The sequence below is a fragment of the Desmodus rotundus genome, chromosome 4 (assembly GCF_022682495.2).
Source record: "Desmodus rotundus isolate HL8 chromosome 4, HLdesRot8A.1, whole genome shotgun sequence".
NCBI classification, from domain to species: domain Eukaryota; kingdom Metazoa; phylum Chordata; class Mammalia; order Chiroptera; family Phyllostomidae; genus Desmodus; species Desmodus rotundus.
In genome coordinates, this window is record NC_071390.1 from 141916976 (window position 1) to 141934823 (window position 17848).

General features: G+C 37.1%; 1 protein-coding gene across 16 annotated transcripts in view; it reads left to right on the forward strand.

Annotated features, from left to right (window-relative positions):
* MLLT10 (MLLT10 histone lysine methyltransferase DOT1L cofactor) overlaps nt 1-17848 on the forward strand; it is a 258378-nt gene that overhangs the window by 135629 nt on the left and 104901 nt on the right. For all 16 annotated transcript variants that reach the window (XM_053922164.2, XM_053922167.2, XM_053922168.2 and 13 more), the window contains one exon: nt 17317-17412. In XM_053922164.2, coding sequence (XP_053778139.1) covers nt 17317-17412 — 96 coding nt within the window. The remainder of the gene's footprint in view (nt 1-17316; nt 17413-17848) is intronic.

The following is a 17848-nucleotide window of genomic DNA, read 5'->3' on the forward strand; positions in this document are numbered from 1 at the left end:
CCACCATGCCCCTCTGCCCTGCACCCCCCCCCACCCTCCAGTTTTGCCCCCACTTTGTTCATATCCGTGGGTTGTATGTATAAGTTCTTTGGCTTTTCCATTTCCTATACTATTCTTAACCTTCCCCTGTCTATTTTGAACATATCAATTATGCTTCTTATTCCCTGTACCTTTTCTCCCATTCTCCCTCTGCCCCCTCCCCATGCTGATAACCATCCATGTGATCTATATTTCTGTGATTCTCTCCTGTTCTTGTTGTTTGCTTAGTTTGTTTGTTTGTTTGTTTGTTTTTTTAGGTTCAGTTGTTGATAGTTGTGTTTTTTGTCATTTTACTGTTCATAGTTTTGGTCATCTTTTTCTTAGATAAGTCCCTTTAACATTTCATGTAATTAGGGCTGGGTGATGATGAACTCCTTTAACTTCACCTTATCTGGGAAGCACTTTATCTGCCTTTCCATTATAGATGAAAGCTTTGCTGGATGTAGTAATGTTGGATGTAGGTCCTTGTCTTTCATGACTTGGAATACTTCTTTCCAGCCCCTTCTTGCCTGTAAGGTTTCTTTTGAGAAATCAGCTGATAGTCTTATGGTCACTCCTTTGTAGGTAACTATACTCCTTTCCTCTTGCTGCTTTTTAGATTCTCTCATTTTTAATCTTGGATAATTTAATTATGATGTGCTTTGGTGTATGCTTCCTTGGGTCCAACTTCTTTGGGACTCTTGAGCTTCCTGGACCTGCATGTCTGTTTCCTTCACCAGATTGGGGAAGTTCTCTTTCGTTTTTTAAAAAGATTATTTGTTTGTTTGTTTGTTTGTTTATTTATAGACAGAAGGAAGGGAGGGAAAGAGGAAGAGAAACATCAATGTGTGGTTGCCCATCACATGCTGCCCACTGGGGACCTGGCCTGCAGCCCATTTCATATGACCTGACTGGGAGTCAAACCGGTGACCCTTTGGTTCCCAGGCCGGCACGCAATCCACTGAGCCACACCAGTCAGGGTGCCTTCTTCATTATTTTTTCAAATATGTTTTCAATTTCTTGCTCTTCTTGTTCTCCTTCTGGCATCCCTATGATTCGGATGTTGGAATGTTGATAGTTGTCCTAGAGGTTCCCAAGCCTCTCCTCATTTTTTTGTTTCTTGTTTCTTCATTCTGTTCTGGTTGAATGTTTATTTCTTCCTTCTGTTCCAAATCGTTGATTTGAAGTCCCAGTTCCCTTTCCTTCATTCTTGGTTCTCTGTATATTTTTATTTCACTTCTTTATTTTGCAACTGTACTCAATAATTTTTGTGAGCATCCTGATTCCTAGTGTTTTGAACTGTGCATCTCATAGGCTGGGTATCTCCTGATCACTTCTTTTTCTGGAGTTTTGATCTGTTGTTTCATTTGGGCCATATTTCTTTTTCTCGGTGCACCTGTTATGTTTTAAGGGGCGGAACCTTAGGTAATCTCCAGGGCAGGACAACCCAGGTAACTGCATTGTGGCGCTGTATGTGTGGGAGGGGTCAGAGAGGGAACAGCACGGCTTGCTTGCCTCTTGCCCCACTTTCAGTCACTTCACCTGCTATCCACAAGTGAATTGCTCCCTTCCAGTTCTGATTCCCAGATGGGTGAGTATGTGTATGTTCTAGGACCCTGTGGGTCTCTCTGATGGACTGTCCTGCGAGCCTGAGAATTTCTCCTGCCTCCATTACCCCCTCAGGTTTTACAGCCAGTGGTTTTGAAGCTTTATTTCCCTGTGCCGGAACTCTGGGTTGCATGGTCTGTCTTGTTCCCCAGTTGTTCCTCCTGGTTTATCCACACACAAATGTTGGACTGTCTGGTCTGCCAGCTGCTGCCTTGTCATATGTCCTGTCTACCCTGGGCTGCCTGTTTCCACCCCTCCTTCCAGTCAGGATGAATGTTTCTTTTTTAATTCCTTGGTTGTTGGACTTCCATACAGTTAGGTCGTCTGGCAGTTCTGGTTGTTTTTTGTTTTTAAATTGGTTGTTGTCCTTCTTTTGGTTGTGTGAGGAAGCACTGTTTATCTACCTATGCCTCCATCTTTGCCAGAAGTCTCAATTCTTTTTGGTGTATATCCAGAAGTAGAATTGCTAGATCACATGATTCTGTTATATCCAGAAGTAGAATTGCTAGATCACATGATTCTGTTTTAGTTTTTTAAGGAAATGCTGTACTGTTTTCATAGCAGCTGTACCACTTTACATTCCTAATAAGTGTTCCAATTTCTCCACGTTTGCTAACTTTTTTTCCTTCTGTAGTGGTTTTATACATTCACTATGATAAGTTACTTGATGTTTGGCTTTTTGTTTATCTACTTGGGACTGATTATTGTCAGATAAACTTTGTGTTCTGATTATTGTTTGATAGTTACGTTAGAGTAAAATGAGATTATAAAAAATGTAAATTTTTATTGATTTTATTGCAGAATTGTAGATCACACCGTCAAATAAAACTTTCTGAAGTGATAGAAATGTTCTATAACTGTGTTGTTTAATACAGTAGCCACTAGCCGCACTTGACGTGTGGTACATTACCCTGGCTTGTGTGGCTTAATGGATTGAGCACCAGCCTGTGAACTAGAAGGTTGCATGCAGGTTTGATTCCCAGTCAGGGCACATGCCTGGGCTGTGGGCCAGTTCCCCAGTTGGAGGCCTGAGACAGGCAGTCCTTTGATATTTCTGTCACACATCGATGTTTCTCTTGCTCTCTTTCTTCCTCACTTTCCCCTTTGTCTAAAAAATAAATAAAATCTAAAAAAAAAGAAAAAATATATCACAATGAGTTACTGAATATTTGTTTATTTGATTTTAATTAAGGGAAATTTAGATAGCCACATGTGGCAATTATACACCATATTGGACTGTGTGGCTATAGAAAATAATGAGAGCCCGTTTGCCGACATTTAAGGTTTTCTGGATAAACATTAGGGTTGCTTGTGTTTAAGTGATAAGGATTTTTATTTAATATCTTATTTTGTTTAACCATTTACTTCATCATGAAGTACATTACTCTCAAATATGGACACTAATAAGTTTTGGGTTAGTCGATAATGTATAAGGAAATCAGACTAAGTTATTTGGGCTGCAGGTAGACTAGATAAAGTTTGTGTGATAAACAATTTCAGTTTTTTAAAGTTTATTCTTACTTGAGGAATTATTAGCAGAATCTGTGTAGAAAGAGAATAGTTACTCAATGTAATTCTGTGTAGTAAAATCAGTCACTGAGTTGATGTCTTTACTGAATTTTGTATAGGCTTATTTTCTTTTTAACCTTGTCTCATATAACCACAACTGATAATTTTAAAAGTGTTTGGTTGTAGTCGTTTCTGAAATTGGTTACTTACATATTGCCTTTCATAAAACCTTAAGATTACTAAGCCAGTACTAGTAACCTTAGGTTGCTCGGGTTAGTCTGAACGGATAAAACGAATGTACAGATAAGTCAAAGTGAGATAGGGCCAGTGAGAGGAGAATAAAGTGCTTGTGGAAATTTTGCAGAAGCTTCCTGTGAGACAGTAGAAAATGGTAAGTGGAAGAAGTGGTATTTAAGAAAAATCTTGAATGTTGTCAGTGATTTATTTCTGTTAAGTAATTATGAGAGGACAGTGTTCTCAATGACAAGAATACTTTTCAGAATACAAGAATGAGGAAATTCACATAGAAAGTTCAGTTTGTTGAAAGGATATGGGGTAAGGGAATAAGAATTATAGGCATGAAATGCAAGTTGGGGCCATTTATGGCCATTCCTATAAGAGGAGTTTATATTTAATAATGGTATGAGGAAGATTATTCACCCAGTGTTGTATGAGGTGAAAGAATTTGGGAACCGCTGTGATGACTGATATTTTGTTTATAATAGTACTTAAGTGTTATACATTTGTTTTACCCATTAAAAGAATGGAATTACTCTGTAAGTCTTATTTGCCTTTATAAGTTTTATTCACTATTGTCCATGCTTATATACCAAATAAATAATTTTTTTACGTAATGAGTGATTGAAATAAGGAGTCCAGTTTGTAGAGTGATGATGATGACTATCACGACAAAGCAACAGTAACTATGGTGTGTAGTATTCACTATATTAGACACTCTGCCAAGTACATTACATGTAATAACTCATATAATCCCCAAAAACAAACTTTTGAGATAGGTAATAATGTTATTTTTCTGTTTCACAAATGTGAAAATTATGGCATAGAAGTTTATAGCTTGCACAACTAATATAGTTAGTAAAATAGAGCTGAATGTGAACCCACGTAGTCTGGCTCCCATGTATATTCTCTTGACCATTATTCTATGCTCATCAAGCAAGTTAGGCTGAGTAAGATTAAAAATAATGAGGTCTAAACTCAACTTAATGGTTGTAGGAATGGAAGGATGTGGGAAATGATAGTTAAGATGCTGAAGGAATAAAATCTATATGGCTTGGATCTGATTGTTCGAAGCAGGGCAAGAAAAAAGGTACATTTTAGGTGGTGGATGGTTATAGGGTCTTTTAACTAGGGAGATCGTACCATAGTACAAGCACGGACTTTAGGAAAAGCTGATTTGTGAGCATGATAAAAAGGAGGAACTCATGAGTTTAATTTTAATCATATTAAATACAGTGGAATGGGAAACAGTTAGAGGTAGATAGAAATGTGAATCCAGAGTATGAGATGGGTCAAGCTATATGTATATTTCATCCAAATAAATGAAATTATTCATTTTTTAAAAGCTTATAAAACATTTCATATATTTTTTAATCCTCTTTTGGGATATATTTGATTTTTAGGGAGAGAGGAAGGTGGGGAGAGGGAGAGAAAGACAGAAACATTAATGTGAGGGGGAAATGTCGCTCTGTTGCCTCCCCATACACACCCCAACAGGGGATTGAACCTGCAGCCTAGGTATGTGTCCCGGTCGGGATTCGAACCTTCAACCTTTTGGTGCATAGATGACACTCCAACCAACTGACCAACCCAGCCAGGGTGAGGAGATTGTTTTGATAGTAAAGAAGATATTGGAAGAGTTGTCAGACTTAAGTGATGAGCCTTTGCTTGGACTGAGGTATTGGAATATTAGACATAACGTTTGAATCATATTTTACCTCTTGCCTCCAAACAAGCTTTGGGTTTTTTTCCCTTTAAACATTACACTCTTTGCTCTAATTATTCTGACAAGTAGTGATCCTCTTTTTATTTTTTTTCTTTCCTTAATTCCATCTCAATTTAAACCTAGAACTTACTTAGTTTTGACTTTATTATGAAGCTACACGTCCTTTGTCTTGTATGAATTACACAGTATCTCTTGCCTTGGATAGCTTTTACATGGTTTTCTTTTTTCTTTTTTTTTTCTTTTAATTTTTTTTAAAGGTTTTATTTATTCACTTTTAGAGAGGGGGCGGGGGGAGAGAGAGGGAGAGGAACATCAATGTGTGGTTGCCACTCACACACCCGCAACTGGGGACCTGGCCCACAACCCAGGCATGTGCCCTGACTGGGAATCGAACCAGTGACCCTTGGTTCACAGGCCGGCACTCAATCCACTGAGCCACATCAGCCAGGGCTTTACATGGTTTTCTTATTTTTTTGATTTCACTTTTATATTACTAGTTGTCATTAATATATTCTAGGCTCTACTGTGTCTCAAAATTTATCCCTATCTTTTGTACTTAACTGTTCTTCCCATAATGCTTAATATGGTTTTTTGAATGCAGTGATATACCATGTGAAATGCTTCCTTTTTAAAAAAAAAACACACAAAAAACCCCCAGAGTTTTAAGTGTGAAGATAATGGAATGAAGGTAGTATTGTCACAACTTTTGAGTAAATAAGAACTGATTTGGGAGAAATTCTAATTTTAGTTGCATTGAACACAATATAGTACTTACTTATACATTTATAGGCAGATAAGCGTATGAAACCAGAGCACAAGATGTTAATGGAATAAAAGGACTTTGCTGAAGTCATGAAAAGGGATATTATCTGGTGAGGCATTGAGAAGGGATGATAAGGACTTTTATCCCTGGAGGAAGAAGAAGCTTTAGTATTAAATATTGAAAATGGATGCACTTGTCAGTCAGGCAGAGAGAAGTTAGAGTGAGCATTAATAATCAGTTATTATTAATTAGCTGATGTAAAGATCAAGTAGAGTGTCAAAGTGAATCACTTAGAGCCTCTTAATACCCTAAAGTTAAACAAGATGCTCAGCCTCCTTTTTGATGTTGGGGGGTCTGAAGAAAGGGATTGGAAATTGTAAATGCACTCACATAATTCCAATAAACTTTACTTGTTGAGCAGGTCCCTGAATTTTACTGGGTTTTTTCAGGCAGCCCTCTTGGTAAAGGTGTGATAACATCAGTGTATGAGCTGTTGAGACTCATGCTACTGACTTACTAACCAATTGTGAAAGTGTGGCAGTCAGACGGAGACACCTGTACTAAATTCTGACATGCCTGTTGTTGACATATAGCAAGGAATTTAGGTTTTCCTGGGCAAACACTACAAACTTAGTATGGGTGGTACGGTAGAGACGTCATTAGACACTTCCAAGACCACCAACTAAGTACCATCAATCTGTGTAATGGATTTAGTCTGTAATAGCTGTAGCTATAACAGCACTAAACTCAGTTAACAATAATTCATTATAAGCCTCCAGCTTCTATTAACCTTATTGCACTGGGACTGGCAGGGCTTTTGTGTTGAGATACCGCACCTGTTACTACCCGTGGTACATTAGGTTTTTAACAAGGTTGTGGTTTCCCTTTGTCCTTCTATAATTCTATTCTGTTTCTGTTTGACCACCAAGAAAAGGGAAGTGATTTGGGAGCATCTTTTATGTGCCATTAGCATTTCCTGATTGGGAGAATATCCTTTGGCTTTTACAGGATGGGTAATGATAAGTACGTAACACAAGTGTTCAAATCTTTTCTGTAAAGAATCAGAAAATAAGTATTGTAGTCTTTGTAGACCTCATACAGTCTCTGTCACATATTCTTCCTGTTTTTTTTTTTTTTTTTTTTTAACTACTCTTTAAAAGATGTAAAAATCGTTGCTAGCCTGGGTACTGTAGTTTGCTGACTCCCAATACATCAATTCCTGCTATACCTTGAGATGTATAAGTGGTAACAAAAATATAGCTAGTTGCTGAAAAGCCTAGCTTACAAAGTCATGTTAACTTCCTTGCCCCACTGTTAATCTCTCTGCATCCTCGTGCCTTTTTCTTCTTTGGGTCCAAGTAGGATAGGGATGTGGGTAGCTCTGTGTGACAGAGCCTTAAAAATTTGTGTCTCTCCTTTCTCCAAATTCCCCAGCATATTTGGACGGGTACATATGGCCACTAATTGACTCCTCCCTGTGGATAGGGAAATCTCATCCTCATCTCCATTCATTTTTCTTCTTAAAACAACTGAGGTTGCCTTAAACGGTGGAGAGGTTAAGGAAGAGTGAGAGATTGTGGGAGTACAGAATGGTTCCACACCATTAAATATGCCTTTGTATTAACTTTCAATTTGGAAGAATATGATGACTGCTTGTGAATCAACCGAATAAATTTTCTGTGTTTTCAGCACTCATAGTGCTCTATATTGTGGTGTACTCATGGATGAAACCAATTATTTCAACCTTGGGAACCCCTTGACTCAGCAGCCAGTTTGCACACTCTGCTTGACTGAATCTTGGCTCACACTGCAGGGACATGTTTTGGAGAGCACTTCCAAATCTGGGGCATATGCTACCCCAATATTAAGAAAATGTCTTAAGTTTTCATCTAGTTTCAATAGGGTGCTGGTTCCATAAAGGCTGGGAGAATTTTTCAAGGTAGCATTGTCAATTGTAAGAGTTTATCTAGATTTCTCATTTGCCAGAGGACCATCTTCATCACACTGTAAATGTTTAGTTAGTATTGTAAACCCAATCTGGGCATTAAGAGCCTAAATCGCGGTCAAGGTCTCAACTATAATTTCCTGTAGGGGTTGGTCTATTTTTGGGAAAAGTTCCTAATAGGATCAAAGCTGCCTTATAACACACCAAGACTCACTGTAAAAAACTTCTACTGAGATCTTTTATTGTCATCTCCAAGTGTATTTAAAGTTGGCAGGGTAAACTGCAGGAGGTGTTGAGCTGTAAGATAGTCCAACTTTTTGCCTTCTTCCTTCCCATGCTGTGCCCTACCTCCTCATCTCCAAGCGAACCAATCAGAGTTCTTATGATTTGCCTGATTTATATTCATAGTGGTTGCTTGCCAATATCCCTCTTTAATGTTTAGTATAGATGAGTATTTCTGTAATTTTTCTGAAAAAGTTTGTAACCTTCTGTTCACTGAGGATGAATCCTAGTACTAGTTATTATTACAGTGGGGTGGAACTGAAGCAGACTGCCAGATTGGTGGGGAAGTCCTACCTGGAGGAGGTTTAGCAACCACTGTAACATCGTTTGGACAACCCTCTTTGAACGTACAGTAACTCCTTTCTTAATGGTGTCAATAGGTTTTGTGACTTTAAGCGAAAGAACATGTAATGAAACCAGTTTTACTGTAGGCTAATTGACATAAACAAGTTAAGTTCTTAGGGCATTTCATCAACATTATAATGAGACACCATCGAACTGAACCACATTATTCGAGGATGTACTGTATTTCCCAGTACTTAGTCTGCTGCCTCCTCCTCAATTCCTCCTTACTGTCAGGCAATAAAATGGAGGACCATCTACTGTCTAATTGACGATAAGATATGCTCACTATATTTGTTACCCATTACCATAGACATTTCTGAAATCCCATTAATTGGCCTGTAACCCTTATCTTTCCTTTCACAGAAAGCCATGCTGCTAACAGCATCACATTCTCATGACCAAACTGTTAAGAACTATGAAAGAAGTCTATAATTTTACCCTACTTATATGATAATGAGTTAGGAGACAAGAGAATTCTGCGTTCCCCCAAGACCCAGTTTCCATACCCTACTTATATGATAATGAGTTAGGAGACAAGAGAATTCTGCGTTCCCCCAAGACCCAGTTTCCATAGGGTAATGCGGAGAGGGCCAGGTAATATCTACTCATAGAGTCTATTGCATTGCAATAAAGGAACCCTGAGCTTAGGGCACCTGAATCTTTTGTAAGGGACAATAAGCTTGACTACCCTTTGCTCTTAAGACAGATACTCTGATAGTCCAGAGCAATGGGCAAGTCATTGCCTCACTTGAAAGACATGCAGAAATAGTAGAGACACATAAAATTGTCTCTCGATACATAACAATTATCAAATTATGTTTGGTTTAATACAATGTTTATTTTTTTATTCACAATTAAGTCCAAAATGGTGGTTGGTTTGTTTGGGGTTTTTTGGTTGTTAAAAGTTTTGAGTACTACTTTGATCATTTCCATGTTATCAGGAAAAAATGTGATATTTTCCCCCAGTTTCTCTACTTTATTCATAATTGTAATTTTATTATTTTGCTTTCTTTGCTCTGCTAAGTCACTTGCCTGTTATAGAACAAGATACAAACATAGAATGTATTTTCTTTTGTCTTAATAATTTTTTAAAAATTACAGTTGATGTACAATGTTATATTAGTTTTAGGTATACTACCCAGTGGTGAGACATTTGTATAACTTGTGAAGTAATCACCCTTATAAATCTAGTACCTGTCTGACACCATACATAGTTATTACTGTATTATTGACTGTATTCCCTATCCTTTCCTTTACATCCCCATGATTATTCTGTAACTACCAAGCTGTACTTTTTTTCTCTATCTGTGAGTCTTTTTCTGTTTTGTTTGTTAATCTCAATTTGTACTTAATCCCTTCACATCTTCCTTCTCATTCCCTCCTCCCATCTGGCAACTGTCAACATGTTCTTTGAATCTATGAGTCTGTTTCTGTTATGCTTGTTCATTTGTTTGTTTTAGATTCCACATATAAATGAATTCAGATGGCATTTGTCTTTTTCTGTCTGACTTATTTGACACATCATAATGCCCTCTAGGTCCATCCATGTTGTTGCAGATGGCAAGATTTTGTTCTTTTTTATGGCTGAGTCATTCCAGTGTATATGTGCACCACTTATTTGTTCATCTATTAATGGGCACTTCAGTTGCTTCCCTGTCTTGGCTATTGTAAGTAATGCTGCAGTGGACATATACATGTATATGTCTTTTTGATTTAGTGTTTTGGGTTTCTTCAGATAAATAACTAGAAGTAGAATTGCTAGGTCTTTCTTTGTTTCTTTTTTAATAGCCTTTATAAAAGAGGTGTGCTTGATTGACAGCTTTCTTCCAAGCTGTGAATCAGGAACTTGGGTGCCTTTCATCTTGTGATTCAGCCTTCTTTAGTGTTCCTTCTTTAGTGTTGCTTTATGGCTGCCATGCTCATTTGTATTAATCTCTGGAAGAGGAAGGAGCATGGACACTAAATAGTTGGGGCTATTAGGAACCAGGCCTAGAGGTGACACACATTTTTCTTTCACATTGCATTTGGCTAGAATCCAGTTAAATGGCCACATGTAAATGCAAAGGGAACTGGGAAATGTCTAGTTATATCTTGAGGAAGAAAAATAAATGGGTTTGGTGAACAGCTGACAGTCTCTACTTCATTTTAGTCCATTCTTTTTTCTTAAGCTATGTGTAATTATTAAAAAAATTCAAAAAGGCAGAGTATTGTTTTAAATTGCAAATTAATTTTTATTTTTTACTTTTATTTTTAGTTCTTACGTGAGAATATGTTTCTTGATTTTTGGAGAGAGAGGAAGGTAGTGGAGAGAGGGACAGAGAGAGACAGACATCAACATGAGAGAGAAAGATGGATTGGTTGCCTCCCATACATGCCCCAACCGGGAATCAAACCTGCCACCTAGGCATGTACCCTGACTGGGAATCAACCTGCAATGGTCGTGGTGTATGGGATGATGCTCCAACCAACTGAGCCACCCAGCCAGGGCTAAAATGCAACTTAATTTAAAAAAAAAACAACAACAAACCACTCCAGAATCTACCATGTAGAAATAGTCATCATTACTACTAAGTAAACATTCCAGATGCTTTTTCTATACAGAGATAAAAAGGATGGTTTGATCAATAAAAATCATCTTGTTAAAATGATGTAACTGTTAATTTTTTAAAAATATTAAGATCATATTTACTTGGCTATACAGAAGAAAAAGAAAGTGATGTAAGATAATATTATTGAGCTTCAAATACAATTTCCTTATTACAAGAGATAATATTTCTTTAAACATACCTTTAAATTGAATAAGAGATTATAAGACAAAAAAATACTGAGAGGTGAGACTGTCTTTCCAGTTTATTGTTTTAAAAAAATATTTTACTCATTTATTTTAGAGAAAGGGAAAGGGAGGGAGAAAGAGAGGGAGAGAAACATCACTTGAGACCACCTCCAGGCCCACAGCCCAGGAATGTACCCTGACTGGGAATCTGACGGGTCCCAGACACCTAACCCACTGAGCCACACTGGTCAGGGTATGTCTTTCCAGTTTACATGCTCTAGCTGCTACAGAGTATTGCTAAAGCAATAGGCACAACTGACCCTTTTGAATAAGTTCAAAGGCTACGTTTTTCTAATATTGGCCAGTTCAGCAATGGTAAGGCTTTCTTTTTTCATGGCTCTTTTGGCTTTTCTAGGCATGGTTGCTAGGTCACTGTATTTGTTCCAAGGGTTAGAGCCTACACTTAATCATCTAATGGCAGGAAGGGAGGGCCATTTTAAGAGAGAAAACAGAAAAGTTTCCTTTCTCTTTTATTATCCTGATCTAAATCTTTCCCAGATCTAAAACAGTCAATGACTGAAGAGGATAGATTTATCTTAATTGACTTAGATACACTCAAGTTCACTCTGGGCTGGAGTAAGGGGCCACTTTTATGAGGATATGAGAGAGTGATTAGCTAAAGAAAACCAGGGACTTTGTTTATAAGGAAGGGATTTGTGTGTAATTTATGGTAAAAACTGTTATGTTTTGACGACATGGTTCAAAATCTATATTGAACTCTTGCTATGAAAGGGTAATAGTCTTCTCATGCTCCCCTCATTCCTTGCTATCCAATTTGTTTGTTTTTAAAGATGTTCATATTTTTCAGGTTTGTGACAATATCTCGTATAAACATAATTCTCAGAGTTAATTAGGTATTTGTTCTGTATTTAATTTAAATTCGTTAGATGGTCACTGTCACTACCAGTCCTTTACCACATCTTCAGTAAGTTCTTCATATCATGTCTTAAAAGTGGCTTGGTGTTATTGTCAAGTAACTTTTTTTAAGAATTAAATGCTTTGGACCTGTATTCTCTTGAGTTTTTGTTCATAATGGGAACTGTTTCCTTCTTGCCTTAATTTTCCAACTATGTCTTGGCTATATATAATATCATTGGGTTACTTATTTCCCCCTAAGAATTTAAACAGTGGGCCTGGAATATTATTATGGAGAGGACTAAAGACAGTGCTCCCCATCCTCCTCCCCACCCCCACCGCCTTACACACACATTTTCCCTTTGCATTCTGTTAAGTGTGATTCCAATTACGTCTTGCTCTTATACATTTATAAAAGTACTTTGCAGAATGCGTTTTTTTCCGTTTTTATTCGGTGGCCTTTTACAAAGTTTGAATACATCTTCTGTTCCCCATTCATTAAATTTGCTACTTTGGGGACATAAGTTATCCTAATGTTTGATTATCTTTGTTTTCTGTAGTTCCTCTAATTGCTTTAATGTCTGCTGTTTTTTCATTTGTGATTATTTTATGCCTGTCTTTTAGCAGTATTTTGAATTTGAACAATGTATATTTTTCCCTTGCTGTTTCTATTTTATTTATTAATTCTGTTTTAGCCTTTAAATTACTTTGGTTCTTCATTTCCTGAGGGATTTTTTTTAAAAACTTTTTTCTGTTTAATATCTTGTTCTTGAGCTTTGTTTGGACTTACGTTCAAATTAAATTTTATTCAGCATGAGCAGTCTTAAGAGATATCTTTATGCTAGTTTGAGATTTTTGTTTATCTTATGCTTTTTATATAATTTATTTTGGGGGAGTAGTCTCTTTGCCATGCAACTTTTTCTCATCTTGCTCATGCTTGGAAGGCTCTTTTTAGACATTTACTGTACTATAATTTAGGTAATTTCTTGACTAAACCTGTGTGGGGGAGGAAGAAACTTTCCTCTGCTCTTAAGGTTTTTTTTGGTTGATCTAATAATCAAATAGATATGAGACAAATTAGCAAGAAAAAGTGACCAAGTTTAATACATACATATGTATGGTGACGATTTATACATGAGAGAGTCATAGACCCCACATAAATGAGAGGCATAGAGATACAAAAGGGACAAATGGGTGTATAAGACATTCTGAACCAGGGATGAGGTAAGGTGACTTGGGATCTTCAAAGGGTCATTGCAGGATGATAAGAAGAACAGATGTTTAATAAACAGAAGTTTACCTTGTCTTTTGGATAGGTCAAAAGAGGTTATCTCTGACAATCTCCTACTAGGGACAAGGCCTCTGATTCAAGTTCTTCTAGGTTGTTAAGGGAGGGGCAGAAGTTTCTCTTGAGCCAGGGGCTAAAGTTGCCTTTAGGTCAAAACAAGTCCATGTACCTGAGAGGCACGTCCTGGGCTGACTCCTTCTGAATCCCCACACCTGCCTTTTCCCTTTCTGATTTTATACTTTAGAAAAAATAAGTCTTCCCTTTCTTAAATTTAAGACTTTTAAAATGTTTTCTTCCTGCTTCTTAGATTGTTTTAATTTTAAGTAACTCTTTAAATAATCCACCTAGATTTTGTTTTATTTTTGTATAAGATACTTTTCCCAAATTACTAACCAGTTTTTCTAGTACCGTTATTAAGTAATTTCAGTCTTTCACTGTGGATTTGGGATTCCTTCTTTATCACGTACTAAATATTTATATTAAATTGAGCCTTTTCCTGGAATTTGCTTTTTTTCTGTTGATTTATTAAAATCAGCCAGTGTCTTCAGCCAGTGAATGTCATTAGACTGCTTTGATTCATATTTTACAGGCCAATAATATGTATATAATTTATTCAGTCTGTTTCCCTGAACATTCACAATCCTCATTTCCGGATACATTCCTTTACTTCCTTTTTTTTTTAAAAAAAAAATAGATTTTAGAGAGAGGGGAAGGGAGAAAGGAGAGAAACATCAGTGTGTGGTTGCCTCTTCCATGCCCCCTACTGGGGACCTGGCCTGCAACCCAGGCATGTACCCTGACTGGGAATCATGTTGGGCGGCACTCAATCCACTGAACCACACCAGCCAGGGCTCAAGATATATTTCTTGATGTATCCACAGGACCAGAGTTTTGTATTATTCGATGATGAGTTTCATATATTTACATTCTCAAACATGTACGTGTGCATACTTTACCTTTTACTTTCTAAATTTTCCAAGTTTTTAGAGTTTGTTTACCTTGGTAATAGGGGTCATTCACTATTAAATTATCCCAGCTCTTGTACTCTTTCACAATAAAGCCCAGTGTGAGAAGTAGAATAAGCAAAAAGATAGAAAAGGATCCTTTATTATCTTTATTGGAGAACAATATTATAGAACTAATAGACCAGGATCATTTGAACTTCATACTTGTAAATTAGATTGCATAATTATATTTATTTTGGTGTATACAAAAAACCCCCCTAGTGTGTGCTACTTTTGTTACAGAATGGACCTATAGTTGGGGATATACTACTACTGAATGAGCTCCCCTCCTCCCAGAGTTCCCCTGTACTAGGTTCGTCTTGCCTGCTGCCAGGAAAATACAGCTCTCAATGTCAGAGATTGGTGTAAAGGAAAGGAATTATTTATTCAAAAAGTTATACAGACTTAGAGTAATGACTTAATGTCTTTGTTAATATCATAAAGTCCCTTAAAACACCCAGAAACACACACAGTCCTTCCTTCCCCGCTTTGCCTAGTCCTGGGTACCATATCTCAGGAAAAGAAGTCTGTGGCTCAGGTAGCCCCTGGTTCTTCCCAGTAATCTGTGCTTGACTGGCAGAACTCCTGGGGTTTCCAGCACAATCAGCTGTGTTGTTGGGATCTCCATTTCTTAATCCACACCTTCTTATGGCCCACCAGCAAGAGTGTTTTCGCCTCTATCCTTCCTGCAGCATCTCTCCTGCATTCTTCCAAACTGCTAAGAGAGAGCTCTGCATCGCTGCTACATCTTGCTTTTCAACTTCCTAGCTGCATGGCAAAGGGAGACCCAAAGCCTCGTGGTTCTCCCCTGCCAAAGCCAAGTGGTTCTTCTTGTCATGGCTGCTGCACCTGCGTTTAAATCCCAGCACCAATCTTCCTCTGCAGCCCCATTTCCGACTCCTCCCACAATCGGCTATACCTGCCAGCATTCCTGTATTTTTCCAGCTTTTCCAGGCTGCCATAGTGAGTCCAGGCAGGCGTGGCCCCTAGGTGTGCAAGGTAATTGGCAAGCTCTCAGGCAGGTGCTGTAACGTGGGGGAGTGGCCTCCCTGTTACATCCTGGGTGGCAGTCACTCCCATCTCTCTGGTTCAAAGCATAGCCACAGCTCTTTAACATATCTCTGAAACCATTTAAAAGTTACAGGTATGTTAAATGACTGTTCTAGAGGTTATTTGCAAAACTGTTGATATGCTAAATAACTCAATGGCCCTGCTCCATAAGTCCCATTCCCCAGTTTAGACTTGTGGGGGTGAGGACATTCTATATTTTTAATATTTCCTGGACACCCTGACTTCTGCACCCCATTACAAATCCCGCTTTGGGGGGGTCCTGGTTGCACCCTGTTACACTTTCAATTTGTACTTTCTTTAACTCCCATGACCCAATTCCCAGTTGTGAATTCTAGTCTTGTTTTGCTAACCTACTGTTGCTTGATAAACCACCCCAGAACTTTTAGTGGCTTGAGGCAGGGCCCAGCAGGAACAATTAATCTTTCTTCCACAATAGTATCTGCTAGACTTATTCATGAGGCTTCATTCAGCTGGGTGGTTATGGATCATCTTACTCTCGTGTCTGGGCCTAGATGTGGTACTGGCTACAGGCTGGGGTACTGCTGCTTTATTCTTTTAATTGGCCTGTCAGGAGAGTGTGAACTGATTCTTTACATGTTTGCTGGGATCCAAGGGAGCAAAAATGGAAGCCATGCAAGACCTCTTAAAGCTCTGGGCTGCTGAACTTGCACAGCACCACTTCTGCTACATCCTCTTGGCTAAAAGCAAGTCGCGAGGCTAACCCAGCTTCATGGGAGTGGAGAAGAGCACATCTTATGATGGGAGGAGCAGTGACATCCTAGTACAAAGAAATGGAGGCATTATTTCTTGTGGTCATTATTATGATTTGTCACAAAAATAACTTGAGAGTAAGAAAGTTTCTTTTAAAACACTGAATAAAAACTGCTTGTGGTGTCTTATATTCTCTGTTGCTGTAATTCACATTGGAGTCCAGGAATATCTTACGTAATTACACCAGAAATTAAAGGCAAAAAGTGGCAGTGTTTAGGTATTATAGTAAAACATCTATCTTTAATTTTAGGCTTTCTGTTTTGCTAGTATATAATCTCTTTTAGGACAGGCCAGTGATATTAATCTCTCATTCCTTGAACAGATTTTTAAGTGCTCTGAATGGTTGGTTTTAAGTACTGTGAGAAATAAGTTGAAGTAAACTTCACACCTCCAATACAGATTGTTAGCTACTAATTCAAACAGTTGAGAACAATTTGGTTAAAATTTTCTAACATTGAAGTTGGGCTGTTTATACCTAATTAATTTCTTATTTATTTGAAATTTTTCTTAAATTCAGTTAATCAGTTTTAAGACTTCATTATAAAGCAGCATGCCATAAGTTTAATTTTGTTAGTGTTAACTAAATCATCTATTTTCTGAATAAACCTAGGAGAATTTTGTTTCCTGGTATCTACTTTATGGGCCATAGAATTTAATGCATGTTGATGGAGAATCTGACACTATTTTAAAAGTGTGTGTCAAAGTGCTATGTAAATTTTAAATTTGCATTTACAAAATACACACAAAAGTATTGTGTTTTTAATGAGAAAAAAATATATAGTTTGCCAGATATAAATGTAGCAAATAATTATAGGCATCAGTTTTTTATATATTATTTTATATTGTTCGAGGGATAAGGAGGCTGAAGTCACTTTAAAATAAATTATACTAGAATTATTATATATGTCAATATATAATAATGCTATAATATAGATATATTATTAGTATTTATATATGAAATAATATGATTATGGTACTAAACACAATTAAAATATCATCTTTAGTGTATGTGTGTGTATGTGTTATGATTTAAATTGGGTTTTACTTGTATTCATTTTTAGAAATATAAAGAAAAGGACAAACACAAGCAAAAACACAAGAAGCAGCCAGAACCATCACCTGCATTGGTTCCTTCCTTGACTGTAACTACAGAAAAAGTAAGTTTTATATACCATTATTATTTTATTGTATTATATACAGTTTTTTTAATTCCTTTTTGCTTAAAATATATTGTAAGCATCTTTGTAAACATGTCATTAAATGTTTTTCTCCTGCCTTTTAAAAAAAATTTTCGTTACCATGACTTAATATTAAGTTATTATTATTAGACATTAAGGTTGTTTCTCAATTTGGAGTTACTATAAATAATATTTAACTGTGATTTCACTTATACGTGGATATATACCATTATTTAGTTTTATATTGTACACCAATTGTACACTGACTTTTTACCTTTAAGAAGTATTTTCATTCTCAGTGTTCTGGTTCCTTCTAACTTTTCCAACCTCTTTAACCCTACGTTTCAGCACTTTGGCATTTCCATTTCTTAGTCCTTAATCTGCTTTCTGTTTATACAATACTTGGTTGTGAAGA